The sequence below is a fragment of the Podarcis cretensis genome (genome assembly GCF_951804945.1).
Source record: "Podarcis cretensis genome assembly, chromosome: 16".
Lineage (NCBI taxonomy): Eukaryota > Metazoa > Chordata > Lepidosauria > Squamata > Lacertidae > Podarcis > Podarcis cretensis.
Window position 1 is genome coordinate 33,881,808 of NC_137186.1, and position 18,618 is coordinate 33,900,425.

An 18,618-nucleotide genomic window follows, 5' to 3' on the forward strand; every position below is an offset into this window, starting at 1 on the left:
CTCAGACTATTATTCTCCCTCCCCCCCACCCTAAACACTATCATTATTTTTAATCCCATCCTATAATTTGTGGTTGCAGTTGACACAGATCTTTTGAATGCTTGAGGTTAATAATACTGCCACAGCACACAGTCCTGGACGGTTCCCAATAGCTTCCTGTCCTCAAGAGAGCACTTTCAGCTGCAGTATCGCAGCTCCACAGCTAGATTTTAATTTTTTTTGCGTGGTATCTTAAAGTTCCCCAGGAAGCAGAGAACACAGAACAACCCTATTTATTATTTAATCGCTTATTGCATCTATGCTCCAAGAAGTGGGCTGTTGCTTAGCAACAATGAAGAGTGGCATGAGCTTCACTGAGGGAGTACCTGTTTTGACTGGCTGCGTAGTTTTAAGGGAGTTTTTCTTCTGAGTGTTTCAGTTGAATGCCGCTGTTCCTTTCTCAAATTATACACTGTTTTTCTTCCATCTGCATTATATTTGAAGAACTTTGCTAACAATACGAATTCTGGAAAAGGACGATGTGGCGTTTGCACAGATGCACTGTGACATCACAATGGGTCAACCCCTTGTAGTCATGCAGAAGATGGAGTAGGATTGTTCTGTGTTGTCTAAGGCAGCTGCTTATATGGAACTATGTACCTTACTGTAAAACTGGTTGTTGTTTTTAAGGTTGTAAGCATTGTCCAATTTGATGCTTGACAGATGCTTTCGACTACAACTCTAATAATAATAATAATAATAATAATAATAATAATAATAATAATAGTAAAATTGTACCCCTGCCCATCTGGCTGGGTTTCCACCGCCACTCTGGGTGGCTTCCACAAAGACCAAAAATACACTAAGAGTGTCACACGTTAAAAACTTCCCTGAACAGGGCTGCCTTAAGATGTCTTTGAATGTCAGGTAGTTGTTTATCTCTTTGACATCTGATGGGAGGGCGTTCCAGGTCATTCCCCGTCTGTGTGAGTAGTGGTCAGGGATGATGGGAGTTGTGGTCCAAACTTTCTGGAGGGGACCAGGATGGGAGATATTAAAAAATGATCAAGTAGATGCATTCCTAGCAGGAAAATTCTGTTAGGCTCCAGTTGTTTCCAAGTTTAAAGGACTGAGTGTGTTTCGTACAAGCTTTTCCAGTTAACTCAGAACTACTGTAATTACTAGAGAGAACACAAAGGGCCTCTACATTTATAAGCAAGCTAATTTCTTCCATTTCAACTACTGAACAGCTGAACATCATGGTGCAGCATCTTCCTGCAAAACAAGCCAGCCCTATTCACTGCTAACTTCTTGTTTATTTTTTGTTTTCTTATTATCTGAGGCCAAGGTGACATAACAGAAGGTGCCTGCCTTTTCCTCCCAAATAAAGAAAGGATTTTGCATACAACAAAGGGGGGGGGGACTGCAAGGCTGGTGTACTGAGTTTGCCAATTAAATCCAAGGGAAGGAGAGAGTCTGAGATACAATTACGGCTTTCTGTAAATTACTTCATGTAATTAAATCTGCTTCCCTAAATTACAAACCATTTAGCTCTTCTTTTATAATAATGTAAGCAATGACCAACAACAACCTTTTTATGGAGCCTGATGTCATAAAAGTTGTTAGCAACAAAATTTTCTGTCTCCTCATTTCAAAGCAGTCATTGTAATGAGATCCATTTTATGTCTACACAGAAAGCTGCTCAGAGGATGAGAGAGAGAGAGAGAGAGAGAGAGAGAGAGAGAGAGCACTTTGTTCTTCAAGACACTGCTCCAGGGCTGGGACCGTATTTGACGAACCATGGCCTGTTTGGAGTTTGCTATTGATCAGCTAATGAGCAGGCACGGGTGTTAAAGGTGTTTTGCAAAAGAGGTTTTGTCAAAAGGAAGCTTTTATTTTATTTTATTTTATTTTTGTGCTGTGTGACAGAGGTTCAACAACTCTTCTCTCCTCCTATTCACAAAATTGATAGCTCACAATTTTGAATTGAATCTGGAAGGGCCATATCTCAGTAGCACAGCATGTGATTTGCATGAATAACATCCCAGTGTCAATCTCTGACCACTCCATGTAAAAGCGTCAGGTAACAGGTGATGAGAAAGACCTATCTCTGCCCAAGACCTTGGCATAAACACTACTGGACTATGGCTGTACACACCCTATACCTTTAAAGCATATCTGAAGCATATTTACCACCCACAAAGAATTATGGGCATTGTAGTTTGTTAAGGTTTGCTGGGAATTTTAACTCTCTGAGGGAAAAAATAATGTGAACATACTTTTTTTGAGTGTCAATGTGCTTCAAAAGTGTGCACTGAAGGTATATAGTGTGTGCACCTGGCTACAAATGTACACCATACATTTAAAGCACATACATACACCATACATTTAAAGCACATGACTTTACCCAAAGAATTTTGGGAAATGTAGCTACAATTCTCAATACCCTTAAATACAGTTCCCAGGATGCTCTGGATAAAGTCATGTGTCTGGGTTTGGGCACTGGGCGGGTCGAGGTTTTCTTTTAAACCCCCAGGAACAAACAACCAAATCCTATGCACACTTTCCTGGGGGTAAGCTCCTCTGAATCATAGGTCCTTTTTCACCCAAGTAAAAATTCTCATTTGCAAGGTCCTCAAACTGCAGTTAATTTGCAAAGTACTGGGGCTTTCGTTCCGATTGGAATCAAAGCATTTTAGGGTTGGAACAGACTTTTGAAATAATCAAGTCCAATTCGCTGCTCAGCATGTGTTCGACAACAATGAACAAATACATTTAAAAAGGATGAAGAGGGTGCACCTCAGATTATAGGAGGTGGTAGCTATCAATGTGCTTGTCAGGTTGCATGGCGGGGTAATCTGTGTGGACATTTTCTGTTTCACCTCAGGCAGAAAAATGTCTTGGGCTGGTCTGGGCTATGGCTGTGGGTTCTCCATTATAAGGAAGCACAGGACACAAATGGACTTCTCAATAGACATATGTAAAATTGTGCTGTTCACTGGATTATACAGTGGCGGGTAGAAAAGAGATCTGATGTTGCACCGAAGGCTATTGGGGTAAAGTCAACACAGCTGCTCTCCCTTCTAATTTTTTATTTTATTTTAAAGCTAGCAATTATTCAGGCCTGTCTAGAACTAGAACTCAGGTAAGGGAAAGGATGCCTGACAGATGGGGCCCTACCTTTCAAATTTCCCAACTCCCTCTTCTAACCTGACAGGAGGCGCGAGGCCCAGAAGGGGTTGCTTAGCAACCATGCTACTCTCTAGCATGGGGAAAATGGATGTGGTAGGCCCAGATGTGTAGCAGGGAGAACCCTTAGCCCCTGAAATGCCATCTCCAGAAGCAAACAGCTATGGGTTTTCACAGAGATAGACGACAAATTAAAACAATGAAAGTTGGGGGGGGGGGGGAGGCGGCAGGATAAGTTTCTCAGAAAAAAATTGAAAAGAATAGAGCCTGTACATTTTGCCTCCTAGCTCAAGTTCTAGAAAATGTTCTTTTTAAAAAAGAAAGAAAGAAAGCCACCCCCATAATGGACGCCAATGCAAACAGCCCCTTTCTCCCTAGGCAACCTGTACCTGCTGCTATTCCTCTCAATGTTGCTGTCCCACCTCCTCAAACAAATGCTTAAATGAGGAAGAGCCATGTATTTAGCAAGCCAAGCATCGCTTGCTTCTTTTTTTTGCATAGACGTGCCGCTGAGCTGTGTGCTCAGGGCTGGCAGTAAGAAGCTTTAACACACCAGGATAAGCTCTGTTAAAATGACAGGGTTTCCCCCTTACTCGGTTGTTTTCTAACTCCCTCCCTGCTGCCACCGCCGCACCATGCCCAACAGTTCCCCTGCACTTTGTATTCTGCTTTCAGCATCAAAATGCCTAACCGGGACTTAAAGCAGATTTTTAAATTAGTTCCTGACAGTGCAAACAGATTGCTATTGATTGAAATGAGCCTTATTTTAGTTCTTTAGATGAGCGGCCCTAATGACTAAATACTGTATTGCCCATTTCAACACTTTGTGCTGGGGCTCCCCAGTGGTTTCTTAGGCAGCTGCGAATTCTCTGTGCCTTGCAGATTACTAGGAACCAACAGGAGAGAGCCATCTGTGACTTCAGAGCATGTGGCAGCGGCTTTCAGGCTGAGATAAGAACTTAACAATGGAGAACACCACCCTCCTCAACCCCCCTGAAACAGGCACATTGCTGGGTGCCATTTTGAAAGCTCTGAACTCGCATGTCCAAAGTCCGTTTTGGGGGCCTAATCCGGCCTGCCAGTTAGTTTAATCCTGCCCCCGCAGCAGTTTATTTCCTGGGAAAAAACCCTCAACAACTTCAATCCTAAAAAGAAGCTCAACAACTTTGGGGTAAAATCCTAAAAAAGCTCAACAACTTCACCTCATGGCCCGTCACTTCATCAAATCTGTCCCTCTTTGAAAAACCAAATAGGACCATACATTTTCTTGAATGAAACTCACAGGACTAACAAATTTGCTATGGCATAACCTTTTGTGGGCTACTCGCTCCACTTCAACAGATGCAATTTGCTAGTCTTTAAAGCAGGGAGTCAACAACAGGGTGCCTATGGGAGCAATGGGGCCCTTGAGGTCTTCCCCTGGAGTACACAAAGTCCCCAAAGTCCTGTCTCTGCCCCCCTTGGTCATGAGGTGCTTACAGATGTTGTCTTTTTCTCCACTATTTCCCACTTCCTCTTTCCTCCATTCCACTCAGTGGCGTAGCGTGGGGGGGTGCAGGGGGGGGCAGCCGCACCGGGCGCAACATTTTGGGGGGGGGGCGTGCTCGCACTCGCAGCTCTCTGCCCCTACCTGGCTCACTCACTCTCTCTCACTGCAGTGCTGGCTGTGCGAATCCGATCCGAGCTGCCGGGTCGCCGCCCACTGTGGAGGGGGAGGGTGCCAGGCATGCGTTGCGGAGCGGAGCGGAGAGAGAGCGAGGGAGGGACTATCTGGGGGAGGGACAGTGCAGCGGCCGCCCAGCGCAGCGCTGAGCGCGGGAGAGAACCACACCCGACCAGCCCAGGCAGCAGCAAGAAGAAGCTGGCAGCGGCGGCAGGTTAGGGGTCAGGGGCGCAAATTACTTGCCTTGCCCCGGGTGCTGACAATCCACGCTACGCTGCTGATTCCGCTTGCCTTTACATTTAAGCTGAACTTCACTAGCTTAGCTAGGTCTTTCTTTCCTGCCTGGCTGCATTTACAGTTCTATATAGGATGCTTAATTGCAGGAGGAGCAGTCAAGGAGAAGTGAAAAGGGCAGAGAGGGTGCCAGCAGCAGCTGCATGTTTCTCAAATCAGGCAGTGTCTGAACTGGGAGGGAGAAAGCTAGTCTGAGATTTGCCTCCAACGGATTGCTTGCTGTTTTTAAAGGGTGCTTCTGGGTGAAAACCAACCAGGTGGAAAACCCGCTTTAAAAACATGTAAGAAAAACCCCATCGGCAAGCCTGATGAAGTTCTGCTGTATATATAAACCGAGTGGGATCTGCAACAAAATGTTGCAGTGTGGAGTACTGTTTATGTAAAAATAGAGAGCAGTTTCATAGACTATCTTCAGCAATCTTTATCGGTGGTTGTAACCACCATTTCCCACATGCCCAATGCCCCAGAATGAGGCCTAGGTTTAGGGCTGGCTTGTTCCCATTGAGACTCCATCTGAACTACTAAAATTGGATTTAATTTCTGCCAAGAGAATTATAACTCACAAATTAGAGGAGATGGATTTACAATTTAATATTGCGACAGGTGGTGGCACCTGTTTGCCGATAAACCTTGGCTTAACACCACCAACGAAGCTTCCATCTTATTTAACTACCTTATCTGTGGTGATGCACAGGTATGCCTTTATAAAGGCTAGATTCAATGTTTTCCCATCAAATGTGTTGGGTAACAGACTCTCCAACGGACAGATCTCACTCCTCTGTGACTGTAAAAGTGGATCTATAGAATCGTTATATCATATAATCTTCTGTTGTCCTATACATTCGGCTTCACGGTCCAAGTTTCTGGCCCCATATTTATCGAGAATAGCTGACAGACCTCAGGAAGCCCAAATAATATACTTATTAAACGACGAAGACTCAAGTAGATCCCTTGCAGTCGCTAGATACCTGATTAATGTCTTATTTCATAAGAGGAGAAATGGATCACTGTATGACTCTGACAGCTTAGCCAAACTTAAGAACCATCAATAAGTGCCAGAACTAAGACGCATATCCCCCAAAATCTGAGGGATTTGAATTGCGGTTGACATAGAGGGAGCTTATTGTGTATAGTTTACTTAATTGAAGTAAAATTGGTTTTATAGGGGTGTTTTAACTTGGAACTGTTTAAATTGTATTGTTTATGGATAAATTTTGATGTATTGTTTTTAGATATGGGCCAATGGCCGTAATAAACCAATCAATCAATGAGTGTGTTAATTGTACTTTAAAGGTGTGGTGTGGTGTTGGAAGAGCCAGTGGCAGGCAGAGCCAATTAATTTTAGTTTGGTCTCCATCCTCTTCCCCAACGAGTTCAAGAAGGGCAACACTGAAACAAAGGGAGATCTGCCTACCACCAGCTTATGGCCCCTGGAAAGTTGCCCAGAAGGGAATGTGGCCCCCGCAGGCTATGTGTGTTTCCTTCCTTTGCTCCTTTCCCCACCTCTTCCTATTAATTGTTTTTTAAAATATACTAATTTTAAAAAAATAAAATAAAAATATCTCCCCCACCCCCACTCACCAGTTTCTATACCGACAGATAAGGTGGAGAATTTCTGGAGGCTATTTCAGCCCAGCTTTTCTCTCTTATCAGGGACAGCAAGTGAGGAAACCTTTGCTGTTAGCAATACAAATGCTGCTTCTGCAGCCATGGAACTATCAAGCTGATGACTGAGCACCAAGTTCCCCCTGCAAACATCCTAGATGAGCAGCTGTAAGTGATAAATGGCCTGCCACCCCCCTGGTGCTTTTCTCTCTTCACCTCCTTAGCTTTGAACAAACATGTTAGTTCAAGCAAAGGCTGCTGGGGCAGCCCCCATTGTGTATGACTGGCAGGCTAGACTACTGCCATCTCAGGAGTTTGTTAAATGCATTGTCAAATTTTGAATGCATGGGGGAAACGGCTGGAGGCCTCGAGCAGGGAGGGGAGAGGGGGAACAGCCCAAATCGGTATGCCTCTCACATTCTCCAGCACTCCTTGCCTCTCTCTCTCTCTTTACAGCTCTAAATTCGCCGCCAGGCACCACACAGGAGAACGCCGAATCACAGAAAGCATACGAAAATTGTGTTTGTAAACCACACCACACACACGCTCACATCTGCCGGGGCGTTGCAGTTGCACCCAGCAGTGCAGATACTGCTTTGAGCAGGTTGTTGGACTCAACAGCTTCTAAGTAGGGATGGGCAAACCTGTCAGGTTTGGTTTCTCCGTTTCTTATTTTTCCATTCTTAAGTTTGGATTCCCCACATTGCCACACCAATTTGAATTCTTTAAATTAAAACAAAAACATCAAAATCCAGCAGCATTTTAGTGCAAACTTCTCCTGATAATAATTGTATGCAATTTTGCCTAATCAGATATTTGCAAAGCAGTTTCCCTCTGTAAAATGCATTTTTAAACATTAGTTTCACTAATGTAGACATTTTGTACACATTGCATGGCTAGAGAATTGCATTCCAAGATTTAGAGAAACACGAATTTTGAGGGTGGCTGTGTTTTGATTTGTGTATGGTTTTGGAAGGTATGGATTAGCTAGGCTTGCCTTTAAATGCCAAGTGAATCATATTTGTCCCACATCCCTACCAGCAAGTTCCCACAGGTTATATCCAACATGAGAACGGGCCTTTTCATTGGTGGCTCCCCCATGCAGTTGAACCCACAGAGGAGGGCATCTTGTCAAAGGACCCGCCAAAATTGGGAGATGCCCTTCTTGTGATGATGCCCGCAAGGGAGAAGGCAAGTCATTTCCCTCAAAGCATCTAAGGTGGTCCTGAGGACAATCTTTAAAACTTAATATAACCATGACCTGGTTCCCTATGTTTCTAAATTTTGAGGGACAGCCAAAGAAGCAGAATCCAGAAAGAATTAGGAATTCTACTTACACTTTAGATGAATAATCTTTCTTCATAGAACGGGAAAAAATACTTGGGTTGTCAAAAATCACCTTCTATCACCTGAACTATCCACAAATACCTGTTCTTCCCAAAGTCCTCAGCCAAGTCACTCAGCAGGGGAATGTGTCACAATGGAGGACATGACACCAGTAGCTTTACAAGAGGCATGGCTCCTCTTAATATTCATTTTTCAAATATATCTTTCAGTGGGTTAAGTGGTTTTATTCAATTTATTTAGAAAATATCTAGAGCTGGCTTCATCTAGCACGGTGCATTTCTGGACAGGACAGGATACACCTTGCAAACACACACACTTTTCAACATGGCGGGGTCACCAAGGGAAAACACTTCTAGCCTAAACTATGGCTGCTGTTTCTTACTTAATAGTTAAAAAGAACCCCTCTCAACACCCTGTAGTAATCTGTCCAGTATTATGATGGACAGGAGCAAGACTTCACCCTTAGACCTCCTCATCCCCCCGTTTCTTTCAGTTTCTTCCCACTGTGTTCTGCCAATAAACAGCTTTCCTTAGGCTACAAGGAAGTGGAATGTTATGAGTTTGTGGGTACCAGACTCCCCTGTGTCATGAGTTTCTGGGTGCCAGGCACTGAACCCCTGGGCACTGAACATCTGTGGAGTTGATCTAAGCCTTGTTTAAATACACCACAAGCCTATATTTGATTTTTGGCTATTATAAACTGGTTGAAACCATTTTATTTCATTCACAAAAGAAAATCTGACATGTGATTATGATAAAGGTTTATTGATCCTTTTTGTAATTTGTTATTTGTCTACTTTAATGTAGGCTTGCCTGGTGCAATTGTTACATATCTTTAGGCAGGTCTTTAGCTTTTACCTGCCTAGGTCCTTTACGCATGGATGGGATGTTTTAATATTTGTTGTTGTTTTCAATGCTGGTTTTAATGTATGTATATATACATACATTACACACAGATGTATATATACTTTACATGTGTGTGTGTGTGTTTATGTCCATGTGTTAGGTTTTTACTTAAAATACTCTGTCGCTTTGAGTTGCAGTGGTAAAAAAGTGACCAATAAATTTAACAAATAAAAACAATAAAGTTCTAATCAGAGTAGACCTGTTGGAATTGAGGAATGTAAGTCAGCTATGTTTATTAACTGCAACAGGACTGTTCTGAGTAGGATACAAGCCTATTGTATTACAAAATATTCATACCCTGCCCTTCCATTCTTCCTTCCCCCACAACAAAAGCAACATTTTCCCAGGAGTGCTTACAACAACAAAAAACATAATTTCAAGAGGGGTAATAATATAAAAAAGAGCAACCATAAGCAATCATAATCAAGGCATAAGAAAAAAAACCCAGTAAAACCACTAGATGTGTGGGCAGCTTGTAACTAGACACAGGAGAATGACAATTAAAATACCTCAGAAAATGACATGGGAGAAGATAAAAGGCAGGCCTCTGGAACACCACCACCAAGAAGGCCCTTTCCCAGAAGGAGGGCCACAGACAATGACAAAAGCCGGCTAAACTATCAAATATCCTAGTCCCAAACTGCGAAGAGCTTCAAAGATACACACCAGCTGCCTGAATTGGTCCTGAAATGAACCAGGAGACAGTGCAGATGCTTCAATTTCCTTCCTAGAATTTGACTCCGATTTACTGCATTGGCAACTACCTACAGTCTGGTTCTCCACAGGCAGTAAGAAGTATTTTGTGGATTTCACATTTGGAACTTTGAAAGCCACAGCCAGGCCACAAACACCACCAATTTTGTTGAAAGGTAAGCCACAAGAAACAACTGAGATAATTTGCGTCAGATATGTTCAGGTGCACCAGTGAAACTAAGCCAGCAGAGAGACAAAATGGCAAATACCAAAATAGTCCAACCCCCACCCCCACACACTTAATTCTTGAAATAAACACTTTTCTAAAGCAGGGTTGGGGGACTTATGGCACTCCAGATGATGTGGGCTCCCAACTCCCATCAGCCCCAGTAAGCATGGATAATGGTCAGGGATAACGGGAGTTCTAGTTCAGCAATATCTGGGGACCCAAAACTGGGGAACACAACTCAAATGAAACAAACCGGACCTCCGCAATTTCCCCGAGTGTGACACACCCACAAACATCTGTATGAATCTTAAGTTCAATGCAAATAATATTACATCCAAATAATATTAACAGCAGTAAGCAAATAATAACAACATTAACACTTGCCTCCCCCCAAGTAACCACCCGCACCAAAGGTGGGAGATAACCTTTGTCCTACCTGCGTGTGGATTTTCAAGGGGATTTTCTTCTTCACCCTCTCCTTCCCTCGATCCGTCTCTCTCCCCGAACTCATGGCATCGTTATTGTGGCCATTTTCGCTTGGCTCAGCTGACACACAGTGTTCAGATTCTCTGGGTTTCTTTCCTGGATGTCTCTCCCATTTTTCCTTTCTCTCTTGTGGCTTCAATGACATATCCTTCTGTAAAAAAAGGAGTAAATCAGAAAAGAAGAAGTGAAAAAAAGGTATTTCATAAAACACTACTGGCTACTTCGCTTTCCCACTGTTTTAATCCGGACCACTTGGCCCCCTGTTACATTTAAAACACCTATTTACATTTAAATATCTTGCTCTGCACTATTCGCCTCTGGCACACAGTATTCCAAATGTGTTGATACCAAAGACTTGTATAACGGTGTTACGATATTGGCAACTTTACTTTCAATTCCTTTCCTAATGATTTCTCACATGGAATTTGTTCGGGGGACAACTGTTGGGGAGGCTCTCGTTCTGGGTCTCCTGCACTGAGCGGGAAGCTAGTCTGCTTAGCCTACAAGACCCCTTCAACTCTACAGTTTCAACCATAAAATATTGTTGCCATTGAAGAAGCATTGAGAAAGACACTGGAGAAGAGGAAGGAGCAAAGACAGAGACCAGAGTGGTGCCTATATGTGACTTTACTGAAAATCAAAATGGCACCCTGGACCTCCTCCATATTCCCTTATTCACTGCAAGGTGAAGTACCTTGCTTGTTTGTACAACATGCAGCAAACAAAGAAAAAGCCATGATAAACCAGGGGCAGAGCCAGAAAACCATATGGAAGGAGTAGGGAACCCTATTCAACTGGAGAGCATCATTCACTTCTAGGCAACCTTAAGAGGGCCACATACCAGTGGTGGGCCAGAAGCAAACATATAGGGAGCAACCCATGTTCATTTTACCTTTGTACTCAAATTCCTCCCTCCCTCCTGGGCAATCCAGAAGAATGGTCAGAGATCATTCTAATGAGGCAAAAGCACATGAGGAGGGGAAAAAGGAAACCCATTGAGAGGTGTGGCCTGGGGAAATTCCAAGGGCCAGACAGAGCACCCTAGAGGTCCGCATTCAGCCTGAGGTTCCCCATCCTAAGTCTTCCTAGGCCAATCTCAACACTCAACACTACACTGTATGAGCTCTCTTCAAACATAATAAAATAAAATATCATCAGAAATGCAAGAAGCTATATAATATCTCATCTATGGAACAGAAGTAATGCTATTATCCACAACCTTATCCAGGAACAATGAGAGGATAGTGAACTGCAAAAGGTTGCAAGCATTTTTTTATTTTTTAAAGTACATTAAATGTTCTGCAATTGCCTTTTTGTCTCAGACACAACAGCGACATCTCTATTCAGTCTCTGTACAAACTGGAGGCTGCAACAGAAACCCATTTGTTCATTTCGTGCTCGCTTTTGCACTCTTTAAGTCCGTGGAAACCTGAAAGCAAAGAACTAGGAACTAAGATGAAATGCCCTGCTGGCGGCACTATGCTATTTTCTTTCCCCCCAGTTTTTAATTAACAGATCGTTGCACGCATAAGGGGCCACATAGGTTCAGCACCAAAAAAAAAAAAAAAAAAAAAAGGAAAAGGAAAAGGAAAAAAGAAGGCTTATTTATTTATTTAGGCAGGCACAGCAAAGCTATATACACATTGACATTTTAGAGCGGTTCATTATCACCTACAATGACATTTTATTTTGCTGCAAGCAGCTAATTCGTTTATGCAGCATCTGGTCATATAGCAAAGTGATTTTTTTGGCAAGGGAAACCCCATTCCTCTGCAAGCAAAGCACGGATATAGAAGGCATGGCAAGAACTGTTGTGCAACATGGCTATAGGCTATATAGATCATTCAGACTGCCCATGTATTTGTGTGCAGCCTGACAACTTCGCAAGCAGAACCAAACGACAACTGGTCAGTTGCAGCCACTCCTTATTGAATTTGATGGTGGGGAACATCAGATTGAAAACCCGGGTGAGCCGTGAAGCTCCCTTGATGGCTCTAGGCGAGAAATTCTCTCTCAGTATGAGCTGCATTGGTCCTACCAGTCAGTGTTGTGTTGTGTTTAGAGAATGAGTGGCTGACCAGGGCCATCTTACCCATAGGTGCTAGGGGTGCGGGGCACCCAGGCGTCGGGCTCTCAGGGGTGCCAGGCCAAGAGTCCGGGGCCTGAAAGTTGAGTCCGGGGAAGAGCCCATCCGTCGGTCGGAGTGCCACGGCGGGCTCTTCTGCTGTGGGCGGCTCTGCACCGCAAGTTGGGGGGCAACTGAGCCAGCGAGAAGCTGAGGTGGCTGGCCGGCTCCGCCCTCCTGCGCGCCTGGGACTGGGCAACCGGAGGGGGGGGGCACCGGGCAGATCTTTGCACCCCGGCGCTGCATATGCTTAAGACAGCCCTGTGTCTGTCCTATATAGACCGCAAGCCACATCTGGCCACCAAGCTGTAGGAAGTGACACACCAGCCCACACAATGGTGGTGTGGGAAGAAATGCTGCCTTTTTCTCTTAAAGAGCAGTCAGGGGGCTTATCTCCAATCTCAGCTCTAAGCACCACAAGCTGGAGATAAAAGTCCCACCCCGCCTGCTTATTTGGAACAAAAGGATTCCTCCAACCCACTGCTGGAGTCAGGAGGGCTGGAGAAGCCACTGGTTAGTCTTAAAAGAGCAAACAGGGGCTTTGGCTCTGTCTCAGTGCCGGGCTGCTTAGCATTTATATATATATATATATATATAAATTTATTTATATGTATATATGTATATGTATGTGTGTATATATATATATATGTGTGTGTGTGTGTGTGTGTGTGTACACACACACACACACACACACACACACACACACATATATATATGTTGTAGTTTGCTCTGTTTAGAGCATCCAACTATAGACCCATGTTCAAATCCCCACTTGGTCACCTATTGCTCATTCTAACCGACCTCACAGAGTTGTTGTGAGAATACAATGTAAAAGAGATAAAATAAATGAAACAACAACAACAACGGCAATACCCCTGCTGCCTCCGGTTGGCAGATGTCAAGTGGCATTTAGACAGATAAAGCAAGCCCATGATCACAGAGTCTATCAGGCAGCTTTCCTGGTTAAAGTTCAATGTATTTATTTGCTTACTTAAATATTTCCAACCTGCTTCTCAGTTTAACACTCTTGCGTCAGCTAATGGCATTTTAGAACAACAGCTCTATTAATGTCACGGCAACCAGAACGCAATAAAATGTTAAAAACACTGAAAACAGACTCAACCAGCAGCTGGCAATATCCTCTCCTCCTAAAAGAAGTGTTTATAGTTCCAGAGAGACATCTCCTCTGGGATACTATATTGCAAGGGACTTGAGCAGGGCACCCCATCCCTCTGCCAATGCAGGCTCGGGCAACTAATAGCATTTGGTTCCCCTTCTTCTCCCTGATGCGTTCTACAAGGGTAAACCTGAGACTAAGGAGGAGGAAGCTGACAGCAAGGGCCACTCACTGCCCCCCCCCCCCATGGATGTAAGAAGACAGGACTGACTGAAGTTGGTAGGCAATACCTCATTCTCCCTAAAGGACCAGTCTCCGCTGCCATGACTGACCAATGTGTGCTGAAAATGCCCAGGTGAATGGATCAAATAGGAGGTGCATGAGAATGCCCTGCTATCAGAGAAGAACCTATGCAAATGCACACTAGCTGGGTTGCTGCAAGGACAAAATATGATACCAAAAAAATGTATTACATGCTCACCTGGGAGCTCTGGCTGTTGATACTCATACAATGAACTGGGCAGCTTCCCATAGGAGCTCGTCTGATGCAGTCCTATGCTTTCCAGGAATACGACATTTATATATGTACCTTAACTGTGGCTCCATGAAATGTAAAGGGACGTAACTCAAGCCCGCAGCTTATTGCAATCTATCAGTAAGAAATCATTTTGTTCTTTTTTTAATTGGAGGCCCTGGCTTTGAGACAACCAGCCTCCCACCCACCAATAACTTCTCACAGGTCAGAAATCTCACTGTTTGCTCAGCCCAGGTTTAAACCCTTCCCTAATCTTCTCTGTTTACACAGCTTATTGAGATTCCAGAGCGTGAAGGAGGAGTAATATCCTTGGGGCTTTGCAGAAGCGTGTGCCATGACTATATCTACTTTAGCAGTCCCAATGCACAGTTCATGGCTGGGAGAGTCATGATTTCACTGTCTAACTACAGTGCGCAGACCAGCGCTTTCTGCTTCAGTCATCACATGAGGAAGCTCACAGCATTAACGTCACATGTATTTGACCAAATGCTGTAGTGGGAACAGCCACATATTCATTTCCAGAGCGGTTAATTGGAGAACTGGAATTCCAGAGTCGCAGCTAACATTTGCTGGTTTACAGCCTGCCCTATAAATCAGGGTGGAAAACCTCCAGATGTTCTTAAGACTCCAGCTTGCTCCAGCCAACATGTCCAATGGTCAGGGATGCTGAAGTCCAGCAATATCTAGTGCCCATCAATGTTAGGCAAGGAACAATAAAGTCTGAATCTGAACAAGTTTAAATTAGAAGAGATGTACGTATTTCTTCAATGTATAATATAGCCAATAAAGAATTAAGGAGTGATAATCCAAAATCACAATTTCAGGTGGGCAAACTCAATTTTAAAAGTTGATTATACTGAAAGAGTGAGTGAGTGAGTGAGTGAGTGAGTGAGTGAGTGAGTGAGTGAATATCTGTTTGTGAAAATAGAAGAATAGCTAAATGGGGAATATCACACCTTTGGTCTTTTAAATCTTAGCCATACAGTTCCACTGGAAGAAACCACATCTCTCCCCTCCCCACCCTGCAGCACCACAACATTTCCTTAACCTCAGCCTTAACATTTCCACAACGGCAGCTGACATATTCCAGATCAGCCTATGTCTTGCTTTTAAAAACAATGTGACTTTTGCTCTCTGACCCTGTCAAAATAAGATGCCCTGCTTGATAAACTGACAGCTTTGGGAAGGTTAAGATGTTTGAAGCTGCAAGCAGGCTTGCAGGTGTGCAATACTAAAATACAAAAAGAGATACAAAGAAACTCTTCTACGCAGTTGTTCCTGACACAGCCATGGCATGAAGTAATTTACTGTTGTGTACAAATCACTAATGGGGAAGCTCTGGCCATCCAGATGTTGTTGGACTACAACTCCCATCATCCCTGACCATTGGTCATGCTGGCTGCAGCTGATGAGAATCAGCAGAGGGCTACCTTTTTCTCATCCCTGGCTTAACACATTTAAATTTAGGACCATTAATTTGGAAGAGGTAAATCTAACTTGCTTGGATACAACCCCATGCTTGCTTTAAATCAAAGAAATCTGCTTGTGTTTTACACAGATGTCATAAGGGGGTGGGGAGAATGCCTTAACAAATTTCACACACACACACACACACACACACACACACACACACCACAAAGCAACAGTTAAGCAGCACACAGTCATTAACAACAACAACAACAACAACAACAACAAAAATGAGAGGCACAAATACAAGATGGGTGACACCTGGCTTGAGAGCAGTACATGTGAAAAGGATCTAGGAGTCTTGGTTGACCACAAACTTGACATGAGCCAACAGTGTGACACGGCAGCTAAAAAAGCCAATGCAATTCTGGGCTGCATCAATAGGAGTATAGCATCTAGATCAAGGGAAGTAATAGTGCCACTGTATTCTGCTCTGGTCAGACCTCACCTGGAGTACTGTGTCCAGTTCTGGTCACCACAGTTCAAGAAGGACACTGACAAACTGGAACGTGTCCAGAGGAGGGCAACCAAAATGGTCAAAGGCCTGGAAACGATGCCTTATGAGGAACGGCTAAGGGAGCTGGGCATGTTTAGCCTGGAGAAGAGGAGGTTAAGGGGTGATATGATAGCCATGTTCAAATATATAAAAGGATGTCACATAGAGGAGGGAGAAAGGTTGTTTTCTGCTGCTCCAGAGAAGCGGACACGGAGCAATGGATCCAAACTACAAGAAAGAAGATTCCACCTAAACATTAGGAAGAACTTCCTGACAGTAAGAGCTGTTCGACAGTGGAATTTGCTGCCAAGGAGTGTGGTGGAGTCTCCTTCTTTGGAGGTCTTTAAGCAGAGGCTTGACAACCATATGTCAGGAGTGCTCTGATGGTGTTTCCTGCTTGGCAGGGGGTTGGACTCGATGGCCCTTGTGGTCTCTTCCAACTCTATGATTCTATGAAGCACAAACTGTGCACATGGAAACCACTCTCTTAATGTAATCCCATTATATTTATACGTAGCAGGAAATACTAGTCAAAAATCCCCACAAACAAGAAAAACAGAAAGGATTCCCTTCCCTTGTGTGTACAGTGGTACCTCGGGTTAAGTACTTAATTCGTTCCGGAGGTCTATTCTTAACCTGAAACTGTTCTTAACCTGAAGTTCTTAACACTTTAGCTAATGGGGCCTCCCGCTGCCACTGCACCGCCGGAGCACCATTTCTGTTCCCATCCTGAAACAAAGTTCTTAACCTGAAGCACTATTTCTGGGTTAGCGGAGTCTGTAATCTGAAGTGTATGTAACCTGAAGCCTATGTAACCTGAGGTACCACTGTATATATATCCTGGCTGCCACTATCTGTGCTCTGGTAGCAGCTACACTCACCTACGGTAACATGCTCATTGTGGGGCTGGCCTTAAAGACAGCTTGAATTTTTAACTGGTTGAATACATGACTGCAAGATTAGCACAGGCATGCTGGTTTGAACACACCTCACCAGTAATTTTTCTAAGGGCACACTGCTTATACCAGTTTGTTTTAGGCTCAATTCAAAGTGCTGGTTTGAACCTTTAAAGCAACATTGAGAGAAAAGCCCAGAAGTGTTACTACTTTGCAAAAAATGTACTAGCCTGCTGGACCCTGTCAGGGAAGGAAGGGAACTGGGAGCCCTTTATATCCTCCAACAGCTGCTGTTGCATTTCTACACTGATCACGAAGGAAGGGGACTTCCCTCCTCTGACACTTCTTACCTGGGCCCAGAGGTGGGACATGGGTGCTCAGGTCCTCCTCCGCCAGCCCATTAAGCTTGCCAGCATGGAATGTACATGTACTTGCCTGCACGGAATTCCTTGTCGCCCATGGCGACCAGGTGAGTCCTTAAATACAAAGCTGCTTGAAAGCCCTAAGCAAGCTTAGGGCAAGCTACGTAAAGGACAGTCTCCTCTCGTGGAAGCCTGCCTGACCTTTGTAGTAATCTTCTGAGGCTCTTCTCCCCAGGCTTGTGAGGCAAGGCGGGTGGCTGTCAGAGAGGAGCAGGCCTTTTCACTGATGATGAGACATCTTTGCAATGACCTCCCCAAACAGATTCAGGGGGCACTTTCTCTGCTGACCTTTTGGTGACAAGTTAAAACCTTAAAAAACAAACAGACCTCAAGGCTTTTTAATTGGCTGCTCTGGTGTTTAAATGATGCTCCATGACTGTTCTGCTGCTAGTTTAGTTTAGTTTATTAAGAAAAGGCAGCTTAGCAAAGTAATGCTATAATATTATTACATGTTTAACAGGAAAAATCTTCCAGTATTGGGCAGAGCAATGTTGGAGGTGGTTTGGATGAGGGCGACGTGTTTTCCAGCAATCCTCTCTGAGTCCACAAGCCTCCATCTTTATGGGAAGTCAGCAGGGGGAAACCCAATACATCTGCCTAAACAGCAGGCAGGAGCTATTGGAATCCCCACTGGGGATTCTGCAGTAGCCAGCAGAAAACCCCCACATGGGACAGGGGTTTGGGGGGGGGATGGGGTCAGCCCTGCTGGCAGCATGCAACAGCAATGGGCCCAATTCCAGGCCTCTTTGCTGCAAAAAAAACTGAGAACTGGCACCATGAACAGGTATTTTTCTTCTCCGCCTGCTTCCCGTTCCCTCCTACAATGACCTGGATATACGGCAGGACTACAGAAGCGGTGGTGCCTATGTCCTACCTGTCAGATGGTGGATTGCAATGACTGCCCTCACCAGACAATTCGAAATCATAGAATTATGTGGGTTAAACCACAGAGCCTAGGGCTTGCCAATCCGAAGGTCGGCGGTTCGAATCCCCATGACACGGTGAGCTCCCGTTGCTCGGTCCCTGCTCCTGCCAACCTAGCAGTTCGAAAACACGTCAAAGTGCAAGTAGATAAATAGGCACCACTCCAGCAGGAAGGTAAATGGCGTTTCCGTGCGCTGCTCTGATTCGCCAGAAGCGGCTTAGTCATGCTGGCCACATGACTCGGA

General features: G+C 44.3%; 1 protein-coding gene and 1 long non-coding RNA gene across 13 annotated transcripts in view; one reads left to right on the forward strand and one right to left on the reverse strand.

Annotated features, from left to right (window-relative positions):
* FBRSL1 (fibrosin like 1) overlaps window positions 1-18,618 on the reverse strand; it is an 827,250-nt gene that overhangs the window by 579,900 nt on the left and 228,732 nt on the right. For all 12 annotated transcript variants that reach the window (XM_079956419.1, XM_079956418.1, XM_079956422.1 and 9 more), the window contains exon 2: window positions 10,342-10,542. In XM_079956419.1, coding sequence (XP_079812545.1) covers window positions 10,342-10,542 — 201 coding nt within the window. The remainder of the gene's footprint in view (window positions 1-10,341; window positions 10,543-18,618) is intronic.
* Window positions 1,713-8,788, forward strand: LOC307205125. The gene is made up of 3 exons (XR_013833891.1): window positions 1,713-1,835; window positions 6,779-6,898; window positions 7,187-8,788. It is a non-coding gene; the product is annotated as an uncharacterized lncRNA (long non-coding RNA).